The sequence below is a fragment of the Ylistrum balloti genome, unplaced genomic scaffold (genome assembly GCF_031769215.1).
Source record: "Ylistrum balloti isolate Yb309-2 unplaced genomic scaffold, AGI_CSIRO_Ybal_v1 Utg369772, whole genome shotgun sequence".
NCBI lineage: Eukaryota > Metazoa > Mollusca > Bivalvia > Pectinida > Pectinidae > Ylistrum > Ylistrum balloti.
Genome location: NW_026781965.1, coordinates 2317844 through 2336012, shown reverse-complemented (window position 1 = coordinate 2336012; position 18169 = coordinate 2317844). Strand labels below are relative to the sequence as shown.

General features: G+C 36.6%; 1 protein-coding gene across 1 annotated transcript in view; it reads right to left on the bottom strand.

Annotated features, from left to right (window-relative positions):
* LOC132543982 (uncharacterized) overlaps positions 1-18169 on the bottom strand; it is a 57356-nt gene that overhangs the window by 17845 nt on the left and 21342 nt on the right. The window contains exons 7-17 of the mRNA XM_060207538.1: positions 17318-17945; positions 11852-13351; positions 11313-11495; positions 10114-10334; positions 9448-9589; positions 8455-8549; positions 6668-7570; positions 5912-6210; positions 5338-5531; positions 3126-3134; positions 287-547 (exon numbers count right to left, since the gene is read on the bottom strand). Of these exons, the coding sequence (XP_060063521.1) occupies positions 287-547; positions 3126-3134; positions 5338-5531; positions 5912-6210; positions 6668-7570; positions 8455-8549; positions 9448-9589; positions 10114-10334; positions 11313-11495; positions 11852-13351; positions 17318-17945 (4435 nt within the window). The remainder of the gene's footprint in view (positions 1-286; positions 548-3125; positions 3135-5337; positions 5532-5911; positions 6211-6667; positions 7571-8454; positions 8550-9447; positions 9590-10113; positions 10335-11312; positions 11496-11851; positions 13352-17317; positions 17946-18169) is intronic.

Below are 18169 nucleotides of genomic sequence, written 5' to 3'. Positions count from 1 at the left end.
ATTTGTGGTAAATGGGAATTTCTACAAACTCGAAGTCATATCAACTCTGTATCTATATGGTGTCCATAGTTGCAACCTCTGAATTTCTGACGTCATTTTATCAAGTGACGTCACATAAAGCCATATAACAAATGTGTAATTTGCAAAAATATTACATCGGTATATGCACTGCAAGCGCAAGGCAATCATGTGATGCCCATGTCGGTAATATACGAGGATCTTTTTATAGATTCTGGCATAAAGAGAGGTTAGAAAGAAATATTTATAGGTATTATGACATACATACCGTAGAAAGCATACCGTGCGATACCATCAACGTCTACCCAATCTTGGCATGTTAACGTGAACATAGTGGTAGTCACCTGGCCTGTTCCAGGACTAACAGTACAAGTTCCATTAGCAGGGGGTTTATTTACTATGATGTCTAGGGACATTGATGATGTGTTTCCGTTAGTCAAGGTCGTTGTCAACGAGATACGCATAGGGTTTGAAGTCGCAACTGTGTTGAAAATGCCCTCTTTGAAACTTATCAGTTCAGACGAATCGGCTAAAAGAAGAAACGAAATAAAAAGGTTTATAGGTGATGTCGTCAATATTTGACTAAAACAAAACTTATTTTAATAAGAAAACAACTGACAAACAGTTGCATAAAGAACATATTATACTTTAAAATCAAATGAAACATAAAAGCTTTAATACTTGTCGCAATTCTAAATGTAAATGGGATTCTCTCAGTTATAAGGAAATAATAACTTTCATTTGATGAACATTAAATGCTCATTTTTTTCAAACTACTTATATACACTATATATCTATTTTGTTATGTCTGTAACGAGAAAAAGTAATATCAACACAGAAGGTAAATATATGATATAACAAGATAATAGCGGGCAACAGCAACCGTCATAATTAACTGGGTATTTTCCCTTGTCCCCATAAGTTCTTAACAACAATAATACTAAGAAGGGAGCGAATAGTAATGATAATTTACGATCATTATGAACAATGCCAATTTACAGCATTCATGGACCCAGTTTTTACCATTTCCATCTTTCTACCAAACAAACGTTAACTAAATCAGCAATCCTACGTTTACTTGCCATTGAAGAGAATCTCCGGCGAAGACAGAAAAACTAATAACAACAAAGAGCAATAACTCTACCAAAACCTGGTCGAGTCAAACTGGCAGCGGGAACATTGCTACATGTTGGGATGATAAAGACTGCGAAGTTTTTAAAAACGATAAGTCGAAACTGAGAGAAGAAATCTCAGGGTAAAGCAGTTTACACGGAAAATAATTATCTTGATGTCGTCCAAAACACAACGAGATTTCATCAATATACATGGATAAATTCGAGAGATAAGAGAGGTATGGCAAACAGACAGAGGGATATGCAGTTAAAGAATAAGAATAATTGCCAAGCCTACACATTAGCGGATGTATTAAACGCATTATCTAATTGCCGCAAATTTCATAGACATTTCGAAGTATCGAATTTGTCAGTGTTTAATTTTGATCATGAATGTGAAGCTAAAATATGTTAACTGTTTGTAGTGGAACCTTTATGGCTATATTTATTGTAAGAATAAAAGTAACAAAACAGTCGTACTGTAGTTAACTTTATGGAATGTAATTAAAATGTGGGATTCCTTTATTGTATATCCGAGTGTTGGAAGAATAGACTTCTTGTTCAATAACAAACAATTATAAACTACTACCTCAAAATCTTACAGGATATGATTAAACAGTATCATGGATCTTAAAGAAGACCGTAGTACCGGATAACTGTCTTTCAAGATAAGGGCAAACATGTTTATCTATCACCACTGAGTTTCACCGTGAAAAAGAGAGATATACACCGTTTTTAGATGTTATCATATTAAGAAAATTTCGTCTACTATCGGAATGAGAGGTTTTTGACCGAACTCAGCTAACAAAATAAGCAGCATTTGGGGCTCATATAAATGATTTTTTCAAGGGATACACCGGAAACGGTATTCGTTAAATATTGATTTATAAAAGATGTACAAACAAATTATCTATTCTTACGGAAATCATACACTATAATCCAACACAAAAACCAAGTAACGATATTTAGCTTGAAGAAATTCTTCAAAGTTTACAAAGAGTTCTGATTGCGTCAAAACATGTTTGCACTGGCGCAAAGCACTGCCAAAACGTATGGCGACGTTACTGCATATATGGAGGACACGTTTTTTTACCAGTTCACATAGAGTGTCGTTGCTGCTTTGATCGGCCAACTTGCTTTTTTTCGTGGTTTGCTATTGTTTTTTTGTTTTTGTTTTTTTTTGTTTTCTTGCCTTTTTTCACAGAATCAAATGTGATTGATATGATAAATAATGGCCGTCTTCTATTGGACTGGCGGTCGATATCCATTTTTTTATTGCTAAATGTCAAAGAAAAGGGATTTTGATGCTGACAATGCTTTAGGATGTCGTTAGAACGGATATTATGAAAGGTACAGAACATCAAGAAATTTGTCACTTGTCCAGAAAATTATTTGAAAGGAAAGATATGGTTTGTCTAATAAACAGTTAAGCTAGTTCGATAGACTGCAGGTTATGTTCTAGCATACAAGTAATATACAACAATTGTTTACATACTGCTTGACATATCTATTTGTTTCCTGAAATATAAAATGATGTTTTCTTTGATAAGTTGTGCCTACAATGTAGTTTTGTTTGTGAACTACTGATAATCTACACGAGAAAGTATCAACTACACATGTAGAGATAGAAAGGCAGGAGACTAAACATCGTCAGCTAATACGAGAGCAGTCTGTATCGAAGTAGAGCGTTCAGCTATAATTGGTCCTATATACAACAAAGAGTTCGGTGATGCGCAGCTACTTGGTGGTTACAGCAGGCTTCATATAATCTTATTACAAAGACACTATGTCCATTATTAATCACGTATCTTGCAATTATACATCAAAACCCCGCATCATTATTTAATTTAGGTAATTTATTTTTAGAAAAGCGCGTGAAAAACTGATGACGTTTTTCTTGCTTTTTTTCTCTCTCAGAACTTGAACATAGTGTCTTGCAATAAGAAACAATGATTAACTGGGGCGATTTGGGGAACTATTTGTTTGCTTTCTTACCAAGAAGTCCTGTAAAATGCGAAACGCATGACGCCAGATTACCGCACGCATGCGCAGTAAAAAATTGGAACAAACAAAACAACATTAATATTAAAAATAGTGCCATGATCAACATTGTTAAAATCCATGGTAAATCTCCTGTGCATGAAACGTAAAGAAAACGGTGCGTAATAAATATGTATGCATGATTAAATATATGTGACAATGTGAAGAAAAACATTGAAATGAAACTGTTCAAGACAGGACAATGTCGGAGGCATAAATAAGGTTATATATATCCAAACATAGATCAGAAACAATCACATCTAGTAAGATAAAATAAGAACAATCAATAACAATAGTTTTACTTCTTCATAAGGGATTTAATTATATATTTCATAAAGTCATGGAATCGCACAGCGACCGATGAACGCTAGATATATCTACGAAGTGAGGGCTACGAAAATCTGAGCGAAATTAACAATACAAGGAATTTAAGGTTTTAATTTTAAATTTGTCTGAAAATGTGATACACCCTTAGCTAGGATAAAGTAGGACATTGATTGGTTATAAATGCAACAGTGAGTGCGGAATATATGTTCTTGACACATACATATTATACTTCCAAGATTACGCAAGATTACACTGTTTTCTCTATTCTTGATTACAAAACCAATTCATGTTTACGTGACAATTATTTGTTGTACATATATCTACAATCCATCTGTATCACTGAAACACTTGCCAGGGCAAAAAACGCATAAAACATGTTATAACACTAGTCAGATAGATAAATACTGGATTTAATTGCAGGTGATTAATTACAGATAGAAGCCAATATCATTTGGCCTTCCGTCATTTCATGGCCTGGGCACACTGTTTCTGACCCATTGATCAGCCTGAACATGACGCTATACTGGAGATAAGTTTCAGTATAGGCGATGATGATGACAACTCCTCTTTGTCCCGCTGATAGGGCCTGAGAATCTTGATTGCAGTCTCTATTTCATGAATCGGAAGATGCTTCTAAATTTAGTATTCGAAATGCTCATTAAATACAAACTTTCTCTAAAGCCTCCGATGTAGCTACCTCATATTTGGCTGGCTATAGGGCACCCTCCGGTTGTATACTTTAGTGTAGTAGTGTTATAAAGGCAGCATCAGTGCTGCACTACCACTAATATATCGCAGTCTAAGAAAAAAAAAACTCAAAATTTGCGACCGCCTCTTATAAATTGGAAAATTGGAAAGCCATCCTAAATGACAAGAGATGTTGACAGAGCACTCAGCAGAATCACTCTTATCGCTTCGTCGGCGAAACAAGAATCACCTAGCCATAGCTTGTATTGCAATTCTAGAAATTGACCCATCAAATGTTATCAAGTCACACTACGGATATCACTCGTTTGTAAGATACCATCCTATGCCACATTATTTATTTATTTAAAAAACACACAGTTTTGTGTAATTATATTCTATGTATCAACATGGGACAAATCCCCCCTCACTTCTACATGAATACATATTGCAACTCAATATACGCATACTCTGCGTTTGCTTGTGGTATTTTCCCATGGGGTATGAAGGTAGTACTATAACTGTGAAAATGATAACAAATATAACATTATGAAGACTGTAAAAACGACACACAAGTCAAGTTAACATATTTCAATACAAATTTAGAATTAAATACAGTGGAACCAATAACAAATTAAACAGCATCATATATCTGTTTCGTCCTTCCAGATTCTAGGACTCATCGTGTGATTATTTATTCAAACAACTACTTTATCAACATCCGTAAATACATGGGAATAATGTTCGAAACATTTTTTCACGAATCGCATTTTACATGTGTGGGTTCAAAAGTAGCTCTCCTCGACATTTCGAACGGTCGGCATTGTCTTAGATCTAAATTAGTATGTAAGAACCAAGATTTCTACAGGAAACATTAATTGTATTAAGTTACCTAATATATGTAAATGTTATCCATCAAGGTATTCTCTACTTTATTTGATAAAGATGTGACATATTTTAATCAAACTTTATCAGAAGTGAGTGTGCAAATAATCCAGATACCGCTCGTGCATGTCACTCATCGACGACCTGTGAGCATTTAGTGAAAGGAAGACGTTTAAAGTGGTCAAATTGTATTGGTTATACATGCTACTGTCGTGTTAAATTTAGATAAATAAAAAATAAATGATAAATCAATGAATAGATAAGTAATTACCGTTGATGTACTGCGCAATCAAGCTATACGGGATCGGCTCCCAGCCCCACTGGAACTGCTCCTGTGACAGTGTCCATTTATATGAGGATACGAGTTGGCAGTTGGCCTGACAGTCCGCGCACAGTGACAACTTCGTTGTAGCCGAAACTTCGACACCGCCAGGTAACTGTGTACACTCGGAAGCAGCACAACATCTATATGCAGTAACCATAGATAGAGTATTAGACGTATTACAGACATTATTATGTACTCTGTCACAGGCAAGATTGTGTTACATTGGTGTAAATATGATAAGAAGCAGAACGTTAAAACGTAATTAATTATTAACTATTAAATCGAAGTATGTACTTTGCAACAGGTTTAGAAAAAACAACACCAAACACAAGAATACCAAAATGATAAGATAAATATAAACCAAACTGAAATTCAATAAAATAAGATTTACACGGAGGCCCTTGAATATCGAATCAACTGCGACATGTTACCACCATAGGTTGGGGACGCAGGGACGTGGTGTCCAGAAGTTCTGAATATAACGTTAAAACATACCGAATATCTATCATATCGAACTAACCTGGGTACAATTACTGGCGGTAAGAAATCGGTCACTTCTAACTCTCCCCGAGCTTCAGCCTGACGCCCATCATCCTTGTACACAATGATCTTAAACTCGTAAACATCTCCAACATGCATGTTATCGGTGTTAAACTCCAACTGCAAAGCATTAGTAGCAATCCTACCATTGCCCTGTCGGAAACAACCACCATTGTCTGTCGCTGTCGCCACTTGTGCACTAGACAATGGAAACGACTCAAATCCCTCATCGAAACTGCCAGGCAACTTTCTACACCACCAGTTGCAGCTAGAGAATTCCTGCAATATAAACAATATATATAGGAGGTCATAGTATTGTTGTAGCCAGTGCGATATAATGATTCATATAGGATAACTCCAATCGAAAGCACTGCATTTTTGACACATATAAGTCAACTAGATGGTTTTCTTCTCAAAATACAATTCACTTATACAATTGTATCATATAAAGAGTACAATTTGTATGCAATCCACTTGTAGCTAGAAATACTATGACCAATGAGATTGTGTCGGTTACGCAGTTGATTTCTGTTTGAATATCAATTGTCATTTCATACAAAAAAGAGACATTCGTTCCATAATGAAATTTCTTCTAAAAAAAGAAATAGATCTGACACATTTTAAGGATGTCAATCATTCTAGAAGAACATCAATTTTACAAATGGAATAATTCCACCATACAATCGTAACCAAATGGTTTTCATGTTTCTGTCATTCAAGTTGCACTTATCATTACCGATGGTTGTCCGGAAGGTACATCTGGGTCAAAGGAAAGAGTGCCAGGGTCAAGAGTTAGGATCCGCCCATACTGTGCTTGCATCCTAGACATTCCGCCGGGGAACAGCACGGCCACCAACGGTGAAGCCTCCACTCGAATATACGTATGGACAGACGTAACAAAAGGCACAGTGCTAGACTCTGGCAACATGGTAAGCTTGTAACTGACTTTATAATCACCCAAATCTAGAAAGTTCTTCGTCAGTACCAATTCAGATGTATTATAGGAAAGTATACTTGTAACATCAATTGTTCTCTGTGTATTTCCATAGTCATCAACCGCAACGATCAACCATTCTTTCTGGTTATTTAATGTTTCAGAACAATTTATTATCGTTTCTCCTAGCAAGGCAATGATTTCGCTCCTTCTAAATTTAACAGGTGCATGGATATCAGAAGAGAGTCCTGGTGATTTGATACTTAGCTGTGGGAGTGAACACATAGTGGCAGCCACGACATGCACTAATGTGCCCAAAGACTCGGAAACGTCATTAAAAGCAGTTACCGTTACCGTGAAAAGACTGGCATGATGGTAGGTGTGGGTTATTGTAGTTACTGATGTTAATGGCGTACTTTGGTGGTAGCTTGACAACATAGAGGCGTTATACCTTGTAGAACAAGTAGAGGAATGGCCAAGTATAGTAAAATTGCCGTCATCCAGATCAATGTGTACACATGTAAGATCTCCTACATCATTAAAGTTGATGTCCATTGTCTTAACACTACCTACAGCCGTCGTTTCTCCATCATGAGAAACGCTGGCAATTTCCACGGCTTCTTGAATAATGACTGTAGTAGAAACTGTTTGCTGGTGAGATGGTATGTAGTTCATTGCTGTGATATCAATGTTGTATGTCCCACTCTGAAACAAATGGAAGTACATGTTTTGTGAAGCGTTGATACAGACATACAGCAGATAATTAATATAATGCTAATTTATTACTTGGTATGTACGAGATTATCATACTTAGATGTATGGTTAGTTTCTTACTGCTATAGAAAAATAAATAAATAAAACAAAAATATCAACATGTCAACATTATCATAATCCAAACTCAAATTCAATAAAACTAGGGCAATTATATAGACAAAAGAAAGGTTTACACGGCCACTCCTGAAGCGTACAAAGTGAATGTTCAGATGTTCCATAATTTTCATTATCATGCATCATTTGTTGCTATGCAAAAATGGAAAATTCAAAATAAGGAAATTGAGACCAAAATGATTATCAAACAGCTTGGCAGAAAGCTGAAGAAAGCTATCCATGTAGGTTGCAGGAAAAGATCGAGATAAGCGGCTGATGTAGAGGAGACTGTCGTGTCCTTGATTCGGTACGTTAAAAGAGGTTGAGGTCAGAAGTAATGACCAGTCTACACTGACTACACTCTTAACTAACTTTCTAGGAATGTAAAGATGGCAATTAATTTGCTTTTTCTTTTCACCAATGGAAATGTTAATCCAGGTCGTTCTCAATTTTGAAATTTCTCGTTGAGGTAAAATTGCTGAAATTTGACACTATATCAAACGTTTTACCTCCCTTCGTATAAATACAAACAAGTAAACACAAAGGCTTGTTGTTTGTGTTAACACGATTAAACAGTTACTCAGCTTGAAGCTAGTAATCCAGAATACAGTCTTTTAATGTGTTTTCTTTAATGGATTTATTTAAGAGAGAATGCAATCACTTCTATCAGCAGTTATACATGTTTGACATAAAATAGATTAATGGACTAAGTTACTACTTACTGTGAAATTGAGTTCAAACACGTCTTTGGTTGTTATATTGCAGACTTGAATGGTACCACTGGATGTCTTTCTGACATCGTAATATACGAACGTTCCTGGAAAAGGCAAACCGATGTCATTTTTCACTTTTATGGTGTTTGTATGCTAAAGACCGGAGTGATTCCTTTAAAGAACAGTGACTTACAGGAACATACAGATCACGGTGCTAAATTTGCTACAGTAAGTTCTAAGTAACAGCTTCCATTAAACAGAACTCATTGGAACAATTAAAGTAAAAATATTTGTTTAATTGATGCCACATTTAACAAAGTAAACCCAACAATGGACAAAACAATTGACCATTTACTGCATGTTTTGTCTGAAAAGTGAACGCTGCAATATGGGAAGGTGTAAAGGAACAATTCAATCAATCATCGTTTTTTTTTAAATTCAAGTAGAAACGAAATTATACATATCCAGATGAAAAAAATTAGTGTATAAAAGTTATTTGCTACGTAGTCACTGCATAATCTGATCTGTTCAAATTTTGGGAAAGCCCATGCTAAATATATCAAGAACCGTCATATAGAGCGAAATGACGCTCCCTCTGGCGGGAACCAAGTTGTATGTAAACATATCCAAATGATGGCGGAACAGAGCGATGGCATGGTAATATAAGTCTTTCTGTGGGTTATGATTGACCTAAATACGTTGCATACAGTAGTTTCATTTCTCAATATTTTTGGCCCAACAGCGATTAGTATTTTTCACATACATTTACAGTCTGTACTCTGTTTGGTGTGAGACCCTGTAACTCATTTACTCGCTCCCGTTTGGAAGCGGACATGCATAGTTCAATACTAGTACAACTCCATGAGAGATTTTTTTGACGTGAAAAAATATTTATAAAACTTGACTAAATTGTCCCTTAAACAAACTTTTACTGATATCGTAAAGTGTATAATATCACTTGTATTAATTACTTGGTGTTTAGGGATGTTATTAAGGCCCTACCTTGGGTGCTACTCATATAAAACTTGACTGCTCCAGCAGGGAACGTGTTCTTTGATACCCCGAATCCTTCCGCGTCATTTCCAACAACAGGCTTATACCTTGTTTGTACAGCTAGGCCTTGGAAGGGTAAATACACCCCGCTCTGATAACATTCAAGAAATCTGATATATTTGTTAGTACATAGTTATATACAAAAATATCATTCTTCGACAATTAAACGTTAAACAATAGTTTTTCTCTAATCAAGGTTTCTCTGCAAACGATTGTTTGTTCGTTTAATATTGAAACAATTATAAAATCTAGATGTGTGGAAGCCACACACACACACACACACACACACACACACACATATATATATATATATATATATATATATGTTACTGGCTTCATAAGAGGTGTGCTAATGAAACTTATGGAATTCAAGTCCTGTCTACAGAATCAATGTTAAAAAATCTTACATAACTGTTCTGTCAGCAGCAGATTTACGATCATTCCCAGTGGGATTCAGCAAGGCTGTCTAGTATTTGTCGTACCTTTTTTTCGAGCAAAGTTGACACCATATGAAACCATCCATGAAATAGGTTTAAACATTGAAGGGGTGTTGAGTTCTGAATTTAGTAAGTTAATTTATCATAGACAAAAGTAAGTGAAGAGAAAACTGCGTACATTGATTGTGCGGGAAAAACTGGAAACAAGATTGGAAACGGTGATCGTTGTATAGAAATCGCCATCAAACGTGTACGTTGTAGTAATATCCACAGGAATGCCTTTATGTACCACCAAGCTACTGAGAGCGGCTGGACCGACCGTGGTACCGTCTCCATTGTCAATCGTGTATACCGCATCAGTTGGTGCGTCATCATTATACTGGAACTGCAGCACTATACCTACAACACAAGTCAGCTTAGGCTGAAATTATGTTAGACTTTTCTGTCCCTTTCTTCAGATTATGAACTGCTCAATCACACATTCATCGCTGAAACTGGTAGATGTTGTGATATTAAGTATGAAGTCCACATTGTAACACACAATAAATGGGTGACGAATTTCATTACCTGCTTAAATGGCCTTGATTATCAGAACGTCATATATAGACAGATATTTTGGAAAAAACATAACGAAACAAAATTCTTTGAAATATTGAAAGTTTAAAGAAATAATGTACTTTTGTTAGAATAAGTTATTAATGCATTTGTCCTTCATAATTGTATATTGAATTGCCAAATTGATTATCTGTGCATTGTGTTGTAAAAGAGAGTAAAATCGATTGATTGATTCATTCAAAACATTTAACACTAAATACCATCACAAACAGAGTGAACGTCACGAGACTTAAAAATATGGTGTTTTGGGTGGAAAAGCTGTCCTGCAATGCGTTTCCGGAGAATATCTTATTGCACGAAGCCTTTCATAATGAAGAGAAACCTTATCTTAAAAACAGTAATAACCACACTGGCGGTTTTTGATGACTATCACTCAATACATTTTCCAGATCACCTTTTATCTATTTACATGTGGTAAAGTACACATATCTAAAAGTCAAAAGAGTATACTACTAATAAGTTTATCAACACTTTCTTATAAAGTATATCTAATATGGCACTTTGTTATACAGTATATCTAATATGGCACTTTTTTTATACAGTTATACAATATATCTAATATGGCACTTTGTTATACAATATATCTAATATGGCACTTTGTTATACAGTATATCTAATATGTCACTTTGTCATACAGTATATCTAATATGTCACTTTGTTATACAGTATATATAATATGGCACCTTGTAGGTGACGCCAAGTAAGAAAATATTTCTCCCTTAATTACATGGTACTCGCATGGTCATATGTGGAATGACTTACTAGTTGGAAACTCCTGAGGGTGAGCAGTGACGAGAACAAAGTTATCGGTGACCTTGGTCTGGCAAACTATCTCGTAGGTTTGTGTCTTTGTTTCCATCCGGCTTGTCGCTTGCACTGTGATTGTGTAATTACCTACTGCTGTATAGGTGGCTGTGAATGTGTCCTTGCCTTTAGGGCTGATACCTTAAAACATTGGAAGCACATTCTGATATTCCTGGTATATATGTGTTTATACATAAAGCTTTACAATATTTCAACGTGTTTATTAGCAGTATATACTGAAACACATTCAGCAATTATAATAGGTAAAATCAGTGTTGTTAAAAATGTTGAAGCCTTCCCGTTTTTATCCTTATTATTTACTGCATTTTAACTTCCATGCTATGGATTTTATTTTTGTCATACCTGTGATGAATAGTGTAACCGTACCTGTTCACCGCTTTGGGTACCCTAACCAATGTGCAACACATAATAAACCTATTAATGATACAGGCTATGAGAATTACCTCCCCTGTAACTGGTTTGGTAAGAAGTCTTACCTGCTCTGTTTTTGGTTGTTGGCGCGTCACCGTTCCCAGGATCGAATGAAAGCTGAAGGTCAATCCCAGAGTCTCCACGTGCGAGTGTGACATCGACGCTGATTAATTCCCCAATAGGAGCATGAGGATAACCTTGAGGTGTTATCGTAATGGTGCCAATTATCTCTACCACCTGTACACTCTTAGTCAAAATGAGAGAGTTCTGTGGGTTCGTAATGTTAAATGTCACAACAAAATCTCCATTCCTATAGAACGGAAAGGATATTGGTGTATTGACAGCAAACGTTGCCTCCACTGCTGGGTATCCACTACCGTCATCCATCACCACAGTTCCCATATTCGGTGCGTCCTCTATCACGGTCTGTATGAATGTGAATTCCGCAAACACCGCAGGATTAAATAAAATCTGTGGAGCATTCACATTAACTGCCAAGTTTTCCACTCTCTTCACAACGAGCACTCTATATGTGAATACAAACATGTTGTATGTATTGTACACACGTACTGTCACAGTGAAATCACCCAAAGTAGTGTAGGTATGACTGCCAACAAATGGAGTTCCTGACCAGGTCGAAGTAGTAGGCATAGTTACATTAGCTGATGAATCACCGAAGTCGATGTGAACGTTAGGGTTAGTGCCAGAATCCATCGTGACAGAAAAACTAACAGATTCACCTTTAGACTTAACAACAACCCCATCTTGATTAAGTGTAAAGTCGGGAGTAACGGACGGATTTATAATCTGGGTTTCTATTCCAAAATTGAAGTTAATCGTGAGTTGAGATACATCGTTAGTCATTACTAGAACAACAGGGTATACCTTAGAAGTGTCAGTCTCTCCAGGATACGTCACCACAGTCCTTACTCTGTTCGCAAAGGAGTCCTTTACAAGGGACGGTTGTGTATTGTTGAAAGTAAGGGAGTAGGTTAGATCGGTACTACCACTTCCCCATGTGAATGCTAAGTAAAAGGACTGACCAACAAGTGCTCCCGTTTGTTCGAAATTGACATTCTGTATTCGTTCTCTAGCAATAATTTTTGTGAAACTGCTCTCCGAGCCAAGACCGTTGGTACAGCTCACCGAAACTGTGTATTGGTTTAGGTCCTCAAATTCGAACATGTAGTTGTAGCAGGCGTTTGGTGGTATATTATCATAAGTTGTCTGTTCCGTATGGAACAGTGACTTCCGTTCAGATGCCTGCATAAACTCACCTTGTACTGTCCATTGACAAGTGTAATCCGAACCCTGTGACATAGAAAGTTTGATACAGCACAGCTCGTCCACGACACAACTGGTCTGTGTGAGCGCGAGGTGCTGGATCTGTTCTTGTGCTATAACGGTTGTCGCGTTTTCCTTCCGACTTCTTATATTCTCTATTATGACAGACACTGAAAAAGTCCCCCTGACAAATGTGAAATAGTCGGCGTTATCATTTGTAGTGTTGACCTGCGCGACCACTCCATCACTCTCTATAGACCAGTAGTACGTCAACGAAGTTCCTGTCAACAAATGTTATACAATTAAACATTCAAGTTATGACGTCAAATTTAGCATTTATGTCAAAGCATTTCGCGTTCAGACGTATATTCATTTACTTTCATGTTTTAACAGAATAGTATATGTTCAGTTATAGTAACTGTAATTAATGTAAATGTAATTATAAATGTAATATTCGGTTTTGGTCTACGATGACGTAACCTTGATTAAGGTCTTCAGTCAGTGAATACTTCATCTTAGTGTAGGTCTTCTGTCAGTGAACACTTCATCTTAGTGTAGGTATTCTGTCAGTGAACACTTCATCTTAGTTAGGTCTTTTGTCAGTGAACACTTCATCTTATTGTAGATCTTCAGTCAGTGGACACTTCATCTTAGTGTAGGTCTTCAGTCAGTGGACACTTCATCTTAGTGTAGGTCTTCAGTCAGTGGACACTTCATCTTAGTGTAGGTCTTCTGTCAGTAAACACTTCATCTTAGTGTAGGTCTTCTGTCAGTGGACACTTCATCTTAGTGTAGGTCTTCAGTCAGTGGACACTTCATCTTAGTGTAGGTCTTCAGTCAGTGAACACTTCATCTTATTGTAGGTCTTCTGTCAGTGAACACTTCATCTTAGTGTAGGTCTTCTGTCAGTGAACACTTCATCTTAGTGTAGGTCTTCTGTCAGTGAACACTTCATCTTATTGTAGGTCTTCTGTCAGTGAACACTTCATCTTAGTGTAGGTCTTCTGTCAGTGAACACTTCATCTTAATGTAGGTCTTCTGTCAGTAACACTTCATATATCTTTAGTGTGGTAGGTCTTCTACTTCATCTTAGTGTAGGTCTTCTGTCAGTGGACACTTCATCTTAGTGTAGGTCTTCTGTCAGTGAACACTTCATCTTAATGTAGGTCTTCTGTCAGTAAATACTATATTTTAGTGTGGGTCTCCTATCAGTAAATACTATATTTTGGTGTGGGTCTCCTATCAGTAAATACTATATTTTAGTGTGGGTCTCCTATCAGTAAATACTATATTTTAGTGTGGGTCTCCTATCAGTAAATACTATATTTTAGTGTGGGTCTCCTATCAGTAAATACTATATTTTAGTGTGGGTCTCCTAAGTAAATACTATATTTTAGTGTGGGTCTCCTATCAGTAAATACTATATTTTAGTGTGGGTCTCCTATCAGTAAATACTATATGTGGGTCTCCTAGTGTGGTCTCCTATCAGTAAATACTATATTTAGTGTGGGTCTCCTATCAGTAAATACTATATTTTGGTGTAGGTCTCCTATCAGTAAATACTATATTTTAGTGTGGGTCTCCTATCAGTAAATACTATATTTTGGTGTGGGTCTCCTATCTAAATACTATATTTTGGTGTGGGTCAGTAAATACTATATTTTAGTGTGGGTCTCCTATATTTTGGTGTGGGTCTCCTATCAGTAAATACTATATTTTAGTGTGGGACTCCTATCAGTAAATACTATATTTAAGTGTGGGTCTCCTATCAGTAAATACTATATTTTAGTGTGGGTCTCCTATCAGTAAATACTATATTTTAGTGTGGGTCTCCTATCAGTAAATACTATATTTTGGTGTGGGTCTCCTATCAGTAAATACTATATTTTAGTGTGGGTCTCCTATCAGTAAATACTTTAATTAGTGTGGGTCTCCTATCAGTAAATACTATATTTAGTGTGGGTCTCCTATCAGTAAATATATTTTAGTGTGGGTATTATTGTAAATACTATATTTTAGTGTGGGTCTCCTATCAGTAAATACTATATTTTGGTGTGGGTCTCCTATCAGTAAATACTATATTTTAGTGTGGGTCTCCTATCAGTAAATACTTTATTTTAGTGTGGGTCTCCTATCAGTTAATACTATATTTTGGTGTGGGTCTCCTATCAGTAAATACTATATTTTGGTGTAGGTCTCCTATCAGTAAATACTATATTTTAGTGTGGGTCTCCTATCAGTAAATACTATATTTTGGTGTAGGTCTCCTATCAGTAAATACTATATTTTAGTGTGGGTCTCCTATCAGTAAATACTTTAATTAGTGTGGGTCTCCTATCAGTAAATACTTTATTTTAGTGTGGGTCTCCTATCAGTTAATACTATATTTTGGTGTGGGTCTCCTATCAGTAAATACTATATTTAGTGTGGGTCTCCTATCAGTAAATACTATATTTTGGTGTAGGTCTCCTATCAGTAAATACAATATTTTAGTGTGGGTCTCCTATCAGTAAATACTTTAATTAGTGTGGGTCTCCTATCAGTAAATACTATATTTAGTGTGGGTCTCCTATCAGTAAATACTATATTTTAGTGTGGGTCTCCTATCAGTAAATACTATATTTTAGTGTGGGTCTCCTATCAGTAAATACTATATTTTGGTGTAGGTCCTCTGTCAGTAAATACTAATTTCTGACCCAGGTCTCCTGTCAGTGAACATTGCGTTCTGGTACATGTATGTGTTCCCTTTCAGTGAGTATTGGTTCTCCAATGTCTGCTCTAGAATATGTCACATCATATTTATGTAGTGATTAATAACTTTATAATTTCACAAAGTTGAGTATTTTAATTTGATTTTCGTATGATATTACCAGTAACTTCGCCAGTATGATTGTGAAAACTACGCTAGGCCAGAATAATAACTGATGAGTTAGAACAATGGTTGTACCGGTTATTGAATTTTGATGTCAGATGCATGTGCTTTCCATGTGGAAGGGTAATTAAGATACATAATCATACATGATTATAAAGATCACTGTACAGTCCTAACGCTAACACCGTTAAACTGTATCACCATATAGTCGTTACATACATTACGTACATTACATCATAAAGTCGTTTTCCAAGTTAAACTATGTCACCATATAGTCTTTAACCTCGTTAAACGATGTCACGATATAGTTTTAACTATGTTAAATGTCAAGATCTAGTCTTTAACCACAATATACGGTGTCACCATGCAGTGTTTAACCACGTTAAACGGTGTCACCATGCAGTGTTTAACCACGTTAAACGGTGTCACCATGCAGTCTTTAACCACGTTAAACGGTATCACCATGCAGTCTTTAACCACGTTAAACGATGTCACCATGCAGTCTTTAACCTCGTTAAATATCACGATATTGTCTTTAACCACGTTTAACGGTGTCACCATGCAGTCTTTAACCACGTTAAACGGTGTCACCATGCAGTCTTTAACCACATTAAACGGTGTCACCATGCAGTCTTTTACCACGTTAAACGGTGTCACCATGCAGTCTTTAACCACGTTAAACGATGTCACCATGCAGTCTTTAACCACGTTAAACGATATCACGATATTGTCTTTAACCACGTTAAACGGTGTCACAATGCAGTCTTTAACCACGTTAAACGGTGTCACCATGCAGTCTTTGACCACGTTAAACGATGTCACGATATTGTCTTTGACCATGTTTAACGATGTCACGATATTGTCACTGACCATGTTAAACGATGTCACGATATTGTCTTTGACCATGTTAAAAGGATTCACGTTATAGTCCTTAATTATGTTACACTGCATCACCATGTAGTCGTTTACCACAATAAAAGATGTCACAATATTGTCTTTAACCATATGAAGCGTTGTCACAATATTGTCTTAAACCATATGAAACGTTGTCACGATATTGTCTTTAACCATATGAAGCGTTGTCACAATATTGTCTTTAACCATATGAAACGTTGTCACGATATTGTCTTTAACCATATGAAACGTTGTCGCCATATTGTCTTTAACCATATAAAACGTTGTCACGATATTGTCTTTAACAATATTAAACGATGTCAGCATTTAATTTTTCACCACGTTGAACGGGGTCACGATACAGTCGTAAACCATGTTAAAAGTATCACCATACAGTGGTTGATCTCATTAACCAGTATCATCGTACGATATGAGTTTAAAAAAGGGTCTAGATTTGTGTATCATTAAAGACTGCACTTACCCGTGTGTTGTTGTGTCTCAAGCAGAACCGGAACTAACGCGGGGACATAACTCGGGATAGTTATCACAGATGCATTCACGCCTTCAACGCAGTTGATGGTCTTCGTTAGGACGATTGGGGACAACGAAGAGACTCCATCGTTCTGAAGAGTAAAGGTCATAGTTTTCGTGCCGGATGTGTAAAACATAACTGAATACTCAAGTGTTGTTCCTTGTGATGTGTAACCCCGTAATAAGTGCCTCTTCGAGTCAGAAGTTGCAGCAGTCTTGTCAGCGAAGTTACTGGTGATTACATCTGCTAAGGTAGCATCATTGGTAGAGCGAGCGCCCAATTTGGCTCCCGTGAAGCCCAGCACGCACCCGGGAGTTACATCAACATCGTCAGTGATAGGTAGGTAGTGATATCCGGTGGCAGTTATAGTGTGGGTTTTGGAGTAAAGTTCTGAAAGGTCTGTACGCTGGGTCCCATCATATCGAGAAGGACTAACACAGGGGCCGCTACTCCAACACGCATGACCGGACAAACAATATCGCTGGGATAGGGAACAAACTTGGTCATTCACACCTGGACACGTTCCTCCACATATATTGGTAGCAAAGCAGTAATCGTTACAGGAAGGACATAACACCTATTGAAAAATAAATCATTAAGTTAAACTCGCCAAATGCTCTCTGCTCGGTGGCTAACAACATCTTCTTTAGAGCTCCATTTTCCATCTGTCAAACTTCTACCTTCTGTTGTCACTGACCAATGTTAATACGTATGATATAGTTATGTCATCGTATTGTGGCTTGTAAATTGATCAATAATTATACCCCACAAAGAAGTTTTCACTTAACACATCAAAATAAT